The following is a 13,499-nucleotide window of genomic DNA, read 5'->3' on the forward strand; positions in this document are numbered from 1 at the left end:
GGGGATTTGTGGCATTTGCAGAACTTACAAGGCAGGCAGCATAAAAATATATAATTCATAGAATGAAAGATTTTGGAGGCCCCTTCACTTTTACAAATTGGCCATAGAATAGAAATCACAGACATAACATTCACATAACCGCAGTTGCCAAGAATGAAGAATCACTTGGGGGAGGGAGAGGGTGCTTGAGAGTTTCACGTATGCTTCTCTATAGGGCACCTAAAAAAAGAGTGAGTGTTCAACCTCTGTGTGCAAATGATGGTAGGAACATTAAAGTAGAGGATAGAGTTCTCTGCCTGACAATTGCAAATATCTCTTAAGGATAACGAAGATTTCGAGATTGATCCTAAGACGTCTTTAAAAGTCTTTTCACAGTGATTGAGTTTATCGTTTGAAGACATTTGCTTGTCCTGATAGCCATTCCAAATATATTTAGGATTTTGTATACATTTTACTATAACTTACTGCTTCCTGGTTTTTTCCTTTCCCAGTGGAAGCAGTTGACAATATTTGAGGCAGCTGTCCACTTTGACTGCCTGTGATATATCAGGGGAAGGAAGGAAGGGAAAAGTATACATCCTGCCACTTTCTTCTCCCATTAGCTGCGTTGACACTCTGGGCTTCCATTAGCTTTCTAGAAAAAGTCCTTAGGAAGGAGAGAGAGGCTAATCTGTCCCTGTCAGTTCCACTTAAGCTTTCTGGGGACTTGAGTCACAGCTGAGTGATGGCTGATAATACTGGTTGTGATCGCTGACTGTTGAAAAATAGTGTATTTAATGAGGTTAGGTATATGCAAGACATAAAAAAGGAAAGAATATCTCTGTCACAGAAGTCAAACTAAAAATTCTCTTCACTATTTGATTTGTATATTAAAGAAGTGTCATCTTAGGAGTCAGGAGACCCAAGAGCTGGATTTTCGTGGTTATGTGTCACTCTAGCTTTGTGACCTTGAAGATGCCAAATGATATTTCTGGGCTTCAGTTTACTCATGTAAAACTAGTTATAATATCTACATAGTGTAAAGGAAAATTTTATCCAAATTAAACACAGATTGGGCTGGAGATGGTGGTGATAGAGGGTGATAGTTGTGGCGGGGGGGCGGTGGTGTTGAATGAATGGATTACTCTAAATTGCTTCTGGACCTCAAACTCCATTATGCTAGGAATCTGTGATCTATGGGGACTATATCCGATATCAACACATTGATTTAGCTGCTTAATTCAGCAAGTTTCAATGCATTACATAGGTTCTTTTAGAAAACAATTAAAAACCCCCCCTAAATTTCAGACAGGTTTACTTAGGTTTGTGGTAGTGCATGAAACTCACAAGGCTGATTCCAGAAATTTTAGTGAAAACACATTTCCTGCTTTTATGTTCATATCATGTAGGTGTGTATTGGTATTTAGAGAAATGATAGAAGTACAGTCACAGTGCGGATGTTAAGTCTTCCTTTATTTTAAGTTGTTATCATAGACCCAGCTGCAGAGATGATACAGGATTTTTTGTTCTTATGTAAGTGTTCTTTTTAAATAAAACAAAATTTTAAACTATTAGTTGGAAGCTTGCCACAAACTAATAAAACAATTAGAATTAACATCTTTTAAAAAATGAATTACCCAATAGCCTAAAGGTAAATAACATCTTTGGTTATCAGTAAAAAGAATAAGATAGATACTAACCCTGCTACTGTGCTGATTACCAAACAATTCAGGAGAGATTAAGTGATTTCACCCAAGTTTTCTAGGTAAGTGCCTCAGTTATTCACTTAAATTGTCCAAGAGGCACCTGTACTCTTGTAATAAAGTACTTACCTATGTGGTAACTCACATCTTCTAGGTCATTAATTCAGATGTAACAAATTCTTTCTGGCTGTTCAGTAATGTGCTATGAGGCAGAAAAAAAAATGCACCTATCCCAATTGTTGGACAGTTTGTTTCTATGGAGGAATTAAACTCTGAGTTTATGTTGGCAGCTCTGTTGTAGCCATAATTTCATACCCCACCTGGTTGTAATGGAAAGTTCCACTTATAAATGCTATTTGTATCATTAAACTAAACATGAAACCTAATTCAGCCTTCCTGATCATAACCTTGTAGCCAAGAATGTAATTTATTTTTCTGAATATCTGGACTTCTGTAATAGTTGCCAATGAACAGACTTTTGAAGTACTCACTGATTAAACCATAAGTAACAATGACCTATTAAAATGACCGTCTTTTTATTTTCTCTGATGACTTTGAAAAGCATTTGGTCCGATAAAGCAGCTGTATTTGAAGATTCTCTTGATTTCACGTTTTAGTGGAATCATTGTGTTAATTAATGTTAAGCAGCACATTAAATTTCTCAGAGCGGTCAGGACTCATTCAGTGTCTGTTTAGGCTCTTTATGTACAAAGCATGTTCTAGGCACTGTGAGGACACGTAGTAGACTGGCCCTCAAGAAACAAGGTATTACTCATAAGAAAAAAAATACATAATGGAAAAACTGCACCAAAATGGCATGTGACTGGTTGTTAAGTGAATGATATAGATATTATTTTATTCCAGTGACAACTAGCCTTTAAGCTTCAAATTTATTAAATGCTACTCTGCATAAAAATATTTCAGGAAAATTAAATTAACCTATAATTGCAAAGGCAAAAATTCAAATGACCTACCATAGCATATTTACATATGCAGTATATTTGTGATTTTATACTGTGCTTCATTATTTAGTTTTAAGCTTTTTAAAATAACCTTCTGTTATGAGTATGTGCTAAATGAAGGAATCCTTTGATTATTATCAGTTGTTGATCAATGCTGAGCATTCAAAATGGAGAAATATCTTTATTGCAGATACAAATAATTATAGATGCTTTTCATAATAGCTATGAAAATATATAATAAAGTAGATAATAGTATAAATAGTAGATAACAGCATATCAAAATAGATAAAAAGTAGTATATCAAGATATAAGAAGTAGATAATAGTATATAAAAATCACTATCCACTCGGCAATTAGAAAGGAAAAATAAAGGAAAGGCATTCATATTGGAAAGGAAGAAGTAAAACTTCTCTATTAGAACATAGCATGATCTTATTGTAGAAAATCCTAAAGAATCCACACACAAAAAAACTATTGGAATTAATAAATGAGTTCAGCAAGATTGTGGAATATAAGATCAATGTAGAAAAATCAATTGTCAATAATCAGTCCAAAATGAAACTAAGAGAAGAATTCTATTTGTAATGATATCAAAAAGAACAAATTCAGCAAAGCAGTATAACGCATGAACGATGAAAATAAAACATCAAAGAAATGAATTAAAGGAGAACTAAATAAGTAGGAAGACATCCATGTTCATGGATGGGAAGCCAATGTTGTTAAGGTGACTGTCGTAATCAAATTTATCTACAGATTCAATGCAGTCCTTATCATAATCTCAACTACTTTTTTGGGCGGATATTAGCAAGCTGACCCTAAAGTTCACATGGAAATGCAAAGGACACAGAGTAGCCAAAAACAAGGAAATGCAAAGGACACAGAGTAGCCAAAAACAGTCTTGAAAAAGAACAAAATTGGAGGGACTTACCCTTCCCTTCCCAGTTTCAAAACTTATAACAAAGCTATAACACTGTGTGGTACTGACCTGAGGATAAACATATAGATTAAGAGGATAGAATTGAGAATCCAGAAATAATAATGACCTCAAATACACTTATGAATTTTTGACAAGGGTACTAAACGGCCAAGTGGGGAAAGCATAGGAAGACTAGTCTTTTCAACAAATGGTGCTGTGACAATTGGATATTTGCATGCAAAAGAATGAAGTTAGACAACTAACTCACACCACACACAAAAGTAACTTAAAGTAGATCAAAGACCTAAATGTTAGAAATAAAACTATAAAACCCTCAGGAGGAAATATAAATGTATATCTTTACGATCTTAGATTAGGCAATAGTTTCTTAGATATAACAACAACCAAAGAAAATTTAGATAAATTGGACTCAGTCAAAATGAAAAACTTCTGTGCTTCAAAGGACACCATAAAGAAAATGAAAGGACAATTCACAGGATGGGAGAAAATATTTGCAGATTATGTGTTTGCGAATCCAGAATGTATATACAGAACTCTTAAAATGAAATAATAAAAAGACAATTTGTAAATGGATGATGGGTTTGAATAGACATTTCTCCAAAGAAAATATACAAATGGCCAATAAGCACATGAAAAAATTCTCAACATCATTAGTCGTAGGGAAATGCAAATCAAAATCACAATGAGATACCACTTCACAGTCAGGAGGATGGGTATAATAAACAACCAAAAAGACAGTAACAGGTCAGGTGTGGTGACTCATGCCTATAATCCCAGCACTTTGCGAGGCCGAGGCCAGCAGATTGCTTGAGCTCAGGAATTTGAGACCAGCTTGGGCAACATGATGAAACCCTATCTCTACCAAAAAAAATTTACAAAATTAGCCAATCATGGTGGTGTGTGCCTTTAGTCCCAGCTACTTGGGAAGCTAAGGTGGGAGGATCACATGAGCCCAGGAGACAGACGTTGCAGTGAGCCCAGGATCATGCCAGTGCACTCTAGCCTGGGCAAAAGCGCAAGAGCCTGTCTTAAAAATATATATATATATATATATATCAATAACAAGTGTTGGCAAGGATGTGCAGAAATTAGAACCCTCATATGTTGTTGGTAGGAATATAAAATAGTACAGCTGTATTGAAAATGGTTTAGCAGTCCTTCAAAAAAATTAAACATAGGGTTACCATATGATCCAGCAATTCCACTCCTAGGTATATACCCAAAAGAATCAGAAACATGTCCACACAAAAATTCATACATAAATATGCATAGCAGCATTATTTATAGTGGCCAAAAAGTGGAAACAATCCATTTATCCATCAGCTGACAAGTGTATAAACAAAATATGGTATATCGATACAATCTGATATTAATATTATTATATCCATAGAAAGGAATGAAGTATTGTCTCATACTACAACAGTGGAGGAGCCTGGAAAGGCATTATTCTGAGTAAAAGAAGCCAGATACAAAAGGCTACATACTGTGTGATTCCATTTATAGGAAATGTCCAGACTCCTATAGGCAAAACCATAGAGACAGAAAGTATATCAGTGGTTTCCAGGGTCCAGGGGCAATGGTGAAAATGGAAAGCGACTGCAAATGGGTGCAGGGTTTCTTTTGGGGCTGATGAAATCACGTTCTGGAATTAGATAGCTGTGACGATTGCAAACTTTGTGAATATACTAAATGCTATCAAAGTGTGCATTTGTAAAGAGTAAATTTTATAGTGAATTACATCTCAGTTTTGAAAATTACCTTATTTGTTCTTGATCACGCTATAAATTAAGGTGTTCTCATAAAGCATAAGCTTGCAAAAAATATTGTCATTAAGGAGCATATTTATGTATTTTGTTTTTAAAAAGAAACAAAACAAGTTTGATAATCAATCTTAGAGACTGCATGAAATTTCACCAGTGCAGAGAGATAACAAGACCAACATTTCTCTCATTACGTCATGAAGATAAATATAGTTTATCACTTCTGGTGAACTGATGTACATCCTTTTTATTAACCTGATTATAGGCCTTTTTCACTCAGATTTATTATATCAAACAGTGATTGTTCTGAAATTGAGGGAAGAATCATAAGTATTTCCATACAGACGTTTCATGTTTCTTCTCTTGTTGTTTTTTCCAGGTACTGCCTTTCCCAAGCCAGGTGGTGTACAACAGAGTAGGCAAGTGTGGGAGCCGTACTGTCGTCTTGCTTCTGAGAATCCTGTCGGAGAAGCACGGATTTAATTTGGTCACATCAGACATTCACAACAAAACTAGGCTTACTAAAAATGAACAAGTAAGTTGACTTTGCCCATTGTTGAATTGTATTTTGCTTCAGCTCATTTGTGTAACTAATGGGTGCCTTGCAGGTCATTCTTCAGACTCCTGATGAATGAATACCAGAGTTTTGATTTCATGCTGTATTTTGGCCAGAGTGTGGAAGGAAATTTAAGTTAAGGCTTCCACAAGAACTCTATAAACCAGGGAATTTCCGTGAAGGGATACTTCCATTAGGACTGATGAAGGACTGTGTGTACTTGCCTTTGTCTAGTTAGCTAAAATTAGCAATATATACATCTCAAAGAGTCACACCACCAAGCTATAAATAATGCTGACATCTTCACTGTCAAAATGAGAAGATTTTATTTTAATATTCTTCCTTCTGCATTTTCTCACCAGTGTCCAGAATCTTTATGGTTAAATTAGTTGATGGGGGACATGAGCTTCCTGCTATGGGAAACTCAGAGGATCTTAGGCTTTGAGAGCAGCACTTGGAATATTCAGTGGTAGGAAAAGAATTACCCCACATCACAGGAACAGTTTTGCCCTAATGTAGCTGAGTTGTACAAGTGGACGTGCTAATGGTAGGATGGGAGTGCTATCCTCTACCAAGAAGCTGTGAAGGTTTACTTTGCAAACCTTTACAGAGGTAGGGGCAACAGTCTCTGTGGGGCTGCTCTGCTAATGTGGAAAAGTCAGATAGAGTGTTCTCATGGTCATTTTACAGAGTTAGGTTTGTCATCCTGGTCTCAGAAACTGGCTTCTGTCTCCTTACCTACATAGGACGAGCGGCCACCCAATAAGTGGTACTTGCATGTTGGGAAGAAACAAGGAACATGTCTAACGATCTAGTTGAGATCATCATTATAAAAATTTCCTCACGCCTGTAATCCCAGCACTGTGGGAGGCCAAGGATCGAGATCGAGGCCAGGATCGAGACCATCCTGGCCAACATGGTGAAACCGCATCTCTACTAAAAATACGAAAAAATTAGCTGGGCATGGTGGCACCTGCCTGTAATCCCAGTTACTCGGGAGGCTGAGGTAGGAGAATCACTGGAATCCGGAGGCAGAGGTTGCAGTGAGCCAAGATTGCACCACTGCACTCTAGCCTGACAACAGAGTGAGACTCTGTCTCAATAAATAAATAATAAATAAGTAAATAAAATAATAAATAAATAAAAAATTTCCACCCATGTCCATTTTCTTTGGACATAATCTCCAGCTTTGAGACATTCAGAACCTCACAAATGGAGAGAATCTCATTCTTAATTTACCAATTGTGTATTTCCATTTTATCTTGGGGAAAAGTAGAACTGTTTTAAGACAGTAACATAGCCAACCACACTTGTTCTGAAGCCACTATGTTTTGTGTCTTTTATAAGACAGAGATCAAATTGCCCACTACTTTGCAAACTTCCATTAAAGAATCACTCAGTATCAAGTTTAAATAGCCATTATCGGCACCAATAGTTAGAGTCATTACCAATCAGCAAAAAATATTTTAAGGTTATACCTTGTAGGTTCCACAGTAGGGTCTCCGTAGAAAAGAATGATCTTTGGTGGCATTTAAGGATATTGCATTTTATGTATAACATTGTTTAGTAGGGGCAGGTTCTCTTTGATTACCTTACTTGATTGAAGAGCTAATGTGATTAGGCTGGTGATGCCTTTTAACTGCCTGAAAGAAAGGAATTATAAATAAATACATTATTGTGATTTTATTATAATTGTTAAATTTGGTTTTCTTTTGAATCTAACTCTTATGGCTTGCATATCTATCGGATTACACGTAAATATAATATAATGATACTCAGTTCCCAGATGCCTCACAAAACACAGTTGCTAGATTTTAGTTCCCACTTCAGGATAGAGAACAGACTACCCACAGAGAGTAGGACAAAAGTAACTTAAGGATTAGACATTGGGATGTTCAGGAATGCTTAGAAGAAAGAGCACAAAGTACAGTATTTAAATGTGCCATGGGATTTTATAGAGATCAACCTACTTTGTTTCCTATGAGGAGCGAACATGAAAAAGTAAAATACACTTGTAACTATGAATGGAATAATTTAGATCAAAAATTACCAGCAATTTACTAACCATGTGTAGATTGTTAGATCCAGAAAGGGTTAAAGACAAAGTCATCCTTCTCTTCTAAAATATAGGCTAGCTCTCATCTGTTTGGAATGGTTGGCTTGTCTGGAAGCCAGAGAAGAGACTAGACAGTCTTTTAAGATTCTTTCCAGCCCTGTGATTCTGTGATATATTTGTACAGCTTCTAGCATAATCTGTGTATTGTGTAGTTGAAACATTTCTGATTCCTGTGGTCAAAGTGACCTAGAATATATTTCATTACTTCGTTATTCCAGATTTCTATTAAATTGTAAGGCAGTTTTAAAAACATATGGCAAAGGTAAAGATAAGGTAGAAAAAACAAATATATAATTTTAATGTGAAAACAAACATAATCACAGTGACCATTACCTCTCTGCAGCCAGTTTGTCTGGCTCTGGCATGCAGAGAGAGAAGCCAGGAAATAAAAGGACAAGAAACCCAGTTTGAAGTTCAACAACATTTAGAGAAACACTTTTTATGTCCATGTATTGTTTTTATTAAAGTTTCAATGTGCATAAAACAGAAAAAAATATTATTTTAATATATATTCAAGAAATAATTTGTGGTATGAATAGCTCCTTTTTTGCTAATTTATTAGAGGCACGCAAGGGGAAATGGTTTAGAAGACTAGTGGAAATTTTAGTCAGTTGTTCTCACCTATAAACAGTAAAATTCTGAAAATTTGTTCCCATAGAATCATCATCCTCTAGAGTTAATAACAATTCCGCTTCAGGTGCAATACGACTTAAACAGGCTCTTGTGGGCTGGCCTGGGACTTTATCCACCGTGCAGAGAGTTTCTTTTATGGGAGAAAATGTGCTCCAAGTTCCAAACTACTGACTTACAAATGAACTTTGGAATAGTATCCATTTCTAAGACTGAATTATCTATTCCATTTCATTCATACAAAAAGGGACCTCTCTAGGCCACAGTCACATTCACACATGCATTGCTGTCTGGAGGGCAGTTGTGATCACACAAACACACACACACACACACACACACAGAGAGCTAAATTTTTAAAATCTATTAAATGGAACAAGACACTGACGGGATTATTAAAAAGGAAAGGGAGTGTGAAGACACCAAATGTTAGAATGCCTATAAAAATCCCACTACATCCGTCCTTATAGAAATAGAAATACCTTTGAAGTTCATATTTTGGAAGACTCCGCCTCAACAGCACAGCATGGGCAATGGCTGCTGACGAAGCGTTGGACTTTCGCACAGCTCATCGTGCAAACCTGTGATATCATTGCACTGATGCTCTAAACAGATTTCAGGGTCTTAAGCTGGCTTAAATTATCTCTTGAAAAATGGAGATTATATACAGCTTTGAAAAATAGGGAAGTTTTTTCCCCAGAAGACGTGGCACGTGATTGCAAAAAAAACACATAACCATCTTTGGTTAAGACGTGGCACCATCTTTCTGAGCATTGCTGTAAATACAATAAAGGTCAACGTGCTGCAGGTGTATTACAGCTATGAGAATCCACAATTAATTGCATTCTCTTTAAAGAAAAGCAAAAGTTACCAGCATATTGAGAAGGCGCATAATTCTACTCTATTTCTGTTGAAACTGAGGATTACGTATTAGATATAGCACCTATTATTTGCTAATTGTTTTCCTTCATTGTTTCGTTGAACTTTTTGGACCTCAAAATATACTACTGAGTGGATATGATTCCCTGTTTTATGGGTGAGACACCTAAGACAATCAGATTGTAACTTTCCAAATACATTATAATGACTGTCAGTGGCTGTTGGCCTTGAACCTAGGCCTTCCTTAATCCAAAAGCCATTCTCATCATACAGTGTTTATCTCCTCTGGCTGGACAGCAGAATCTCAGCAGAGCCTTTTAAAACCTAGAGTTGCAATGGCCCTTCTCCTGGAGATTCTGGGGTAGGGCCCAGAAAACTTTTTCTTTAATGAAGTGCCACAAGAGATTTTATGATGCAGCTAGGGTTAAGAAGCTCTGTTGAAATCATCATATCAGCATTGCCCTAGATATGTTCCTGAGAATCCTAGTCCTCTAAGACATTGAAAGAAAGAAAATATTACGGTTCAATAAATTTGGCAAATGTTGCGTGCCTTGTCCCGAACGAATCAATTCACAATGATTATTTGCATTTTAAAGACTTCCAAAATTAAAAACAAAACTGCAAACAAAACAAACAATTTAACTGGGTTTCACCTAGCGTTTTTGCGGTCTTCGTTGGTCAGGGGACCCTTTATGAGTGTTTGTGACTGATTTGCACTCCGCAGAACTCCAGTTCACAGTCTGTGAAATACTAGGCAAGTCCACATCCTCCCACCAGTTGTAACAGTAAAGGCCACTATATCACTATAAACGTCACATCTGTTCTGACTCTCCAACAGCTATCCAAATTATTAAAGCCTTGAAGAGTTATGTAAAGGTGGAGAAGAGAGAGATCTTATGTCCATGTGTCATAGATAGCTTTAGCTTCTTGATCAAAACAATATTTCTTTACAATATTTTAAACTTCCCTCTCCTATTGCTCTTGCCCACTGCAAGTTTCAAGTCTGCATGGTGGCTAGAAATCAATGAGACTTAGGAGGAAACAGAAAACCCAAGTCACCTAAAGAAACCGTGTGAAGTTTGTAAAAGTCTACAGGCTGCAGGGATCCCTAAGGCATGGTTAATCAGACCTCTGTTTAATCAAGAGATGGGCCAGGCATGGTGGCTGACGCCTGTAATCCCAGCACTTTGGGAGGCCGAGGCGGGTGGATCACTTGAGGCCAGGAGTTCAAGACCAGCCTGGCCAACGTGGTGAAACCCTGTCTCTACTAAAGATACAAAAATTAGACAGGCATAGTGGTGCACACCTGTAATCCCAGCTACGCGGGAGGCTGAGGCAGGCTTGAACCCAGGAGGCAGAGGTTGCAGTGAGCTGAGGTTGCACCACTGCACTCCAGCCTGGGCGACAGAACAAGACTCCATCTCAAAAAAAAAAAGAAGGCGGCACACTCCTTCATTTTTTAAGCAGATTTCTTTGTTTTTTGTTCTTTTCACTTTGATAAATATTTATTGAGGACCTAGTATTAACATGTGTATTAAACCTCAGGCAGCCCACTAGATATGAGTACACCCTATTTCTAATCCTCAAGGCAACATTGTTAGGAAAGCATTATCACCCCATTTTAGAAGAGGGAATAAGTGTGTACAGGAGTCTGATTAAAATGTGTTGTGAATTAAGAATAATGTGGAAGAATAAGACTTGAAAGCAAACGGGGGTCAAATCCCGAACTTTAAATGCTGGGCTTCAGAGTTGGACCTTTCTTCAGTAGACAGTGGGAAGCTATTAACCCATTTTTGCAGGTTTTTAAAAAAAATTTTGCAATGAGACCTTGGCAATGACCTTTAGCAGTAGGATGTAAATAACTGCCACATGCTTAGCGTTCCAATAATGGAACACAAGGCATACATGAGTTAATAAAATATGGTTCTTAACCGTGATAGGCACCAAAATCTGCTGGGGAGCTTTCTCACAGTATGTGTATTCAGGTCCCACCGCAAAATACAGAGTTAAACTTGTAAAGGCAGAGCCAAAGTTATTTGTATTTTGCGGGGGAAAAACTCCCGAAGAGGTCCTCACACACAGCCCTAGGAGGAATGATTTCACGAAAGCCTTTGATTATTTGAAAGTTTTCCTTTTATTGAAGTGAATCCTTCACTACGCTAGGAAAATCCCGCTGTCACTTGAGACTCTCTCAAGTGCCTGAAGACTCCATGTGTCCCTGAAGTTTTACGAAGTGGTGTCTCCTCATGAGCCTCTCTATTTATCCCAGGTACCTTTCTCTGGCTTGACACGTTTTGGAAAAACCTCACTTAGAATGACCCTCAGAACTTCCCGACTTTATAGGAGTGGGGACAGTGTCCACAGGCATGAGAGGTGCTCCAGCTGGACCCTAGAGTCAAACCAAAGAGAGGAGCCTGGTCCTGTTCCACGCCACAGGGATTATGCAGACGTCCAGTCTTGGAACCCTACAGACAGAAACTGAGTCCGCTAATAGAAACTTGGTGGAAAGAAAAGAGAAAAACAAGGAAGAAGCAGCAAGGCCTGCAAAAATAAAATAAGTTTTTCGTTTCCTTCCAGTTGCAGCCATGAGATTGATTTTCTCTGTAATTTAGACCTAGGCTCTTTGCCTTGATCATGTCATTGCTCCCCCTGGTGGACTTCTTCTTCATTGCAGGCAGGTGTTGCACTGACTGCTTCCCGCAGGCCATCCTGCCTCCTGCTTACTAGGGCTGCTCCATATTGCGGGAAGAGGGAAGGGTCACCGGATCCTCCAGCCGTCCTCCCGGCCTCTGAGGTTCAAGGGCCAAGGGTCTTCCTCTGAGCTACTCCTTATTTTGCTTTGATATGTTAAAAACATGTCCTATCTTAAAAATACTTTGCAAAATTATAAGGCGTCTAGGTGTTCGTGAGTGACACAGAATTCACTTATGAACCACGTAGGGTTAGATACCACCTCTGCTGACAAATATTTGCCAAAGAGGTCAGGAGCAAAGTCTGACTGTGTTGGTAGAACTGCAGGTAAAGGTCTTCTGCTGTACCATCCCAGCCAGTCAAGTTGAAAGCAAAAGATTAAGAACTACTTACTGATATGCTGTGATCTGATTTTTTTTTCTTTCAGATAGCTTTCATTACATAGTTATCTTTTTTAGTACTTAAAATTAATTTTCTGTTCTTGTTAGGATATACTTATTTTTCCCACCTAGAACTTTTAAAAAGTATTATCTCTGGCATTCTAAAGCTTTTATTTTTATATTATTTCAAAATGCTTTTCCATCTGTTAGAACTTTCTTTCAAATTTTGAGCACATCACAAGAAGAAAATTTATATTCCATAAACCTTCTTTGTTCTCCAGAGTTTTGTGCTAACCAATCTGTTCCTTCCATTTTGAAAGGTTATGTATAGATCAAATCTCTGTGGGAATGGTGAATAGATTGCAGCCAGTAAATAAAAAACAGGGTTTAGGGATTAGAAAGACTTGGATTTCAATCCTGGCTTTACCTCTTTGTGTGGATGAGGCTTTAAGCAACCAATGCAACCTTTCGTGCCTCGGTTTCTTAACCTATACAGTAGGCATAATGATACTTATCCATGGCTGGACGTGGTGGCTCATGCCGTAATCCCAGCGCTTTGGGAGGCCAAGGCAGGTGGATCACCTGAGGTCAGTAGTTCAAGATCAGCCTGACCAACATGATGAAACCCTGTCTCTACTAAAAATACAAAAATTAGCTGGGCGTGATGGCGCGTGCCTATAATCTCAGCTACTCGGGAGTCTGGGGCAAGAGAATCACTTGAACCCGAGAGGGGGAGGTTGCGGTGAGCTGAGATCGAGCCACTGCACTCCAGCCTGGGCAGCAGAGTGAGACTTCATCTCAAAATAATAATAATAATAATAATAATAATAATAATACTTATCCATGGAGTTCTTGTGAGGATTAAATGACAGCATGTATATAAAGAGCACCTTGGTGCACTCAAAAAAT

At 37.8% G+C, this 13,499-nt stretch overlaps 1 protein-coding gene across 6 annotated transcripts in view; it reads left to right on the forward strand.

The window, feature by feature from the left end:
• The window catches only part of UST (uronyl 2-sulfotransferase), a 317,208-nt gene that overhangs the window by 177,492 nt on the left and 126,217 nt on the right, over nt 1-13,499 (forward strand). For all 6 annotated transcript variants that reach the window (XR_012433524.1, XM_005552086.5, XM_045391389.3 and 3 more), the window contains exon 3: nt 5,721-5,876. Coding sequence is in view for 5 of the 6 variants with exons in the window: in XM_005552086.5 (XP_005552143.1) it covers nt 5,721-5,876 (156 nt within the window). In the remaining variant the exon portion in view is untranslated. The remainder of the gene's footprint in view (nt 1-5,720; nt 5,877-13,499) is intronic.

This window comes from Macaca fascicularis, chromosome 4 (assembly GCF_037993035.2).
Source record: "Macaca fascicularis isolate 582-1 chromosome 4, T2T-MFA8v1.1".
Taxonomy (NCBI): Eukaryota; Metazoa; Chordata; class Mammalia; order Primates; family Cercopithecidae; genus Macaca; species Macaca fascicularis.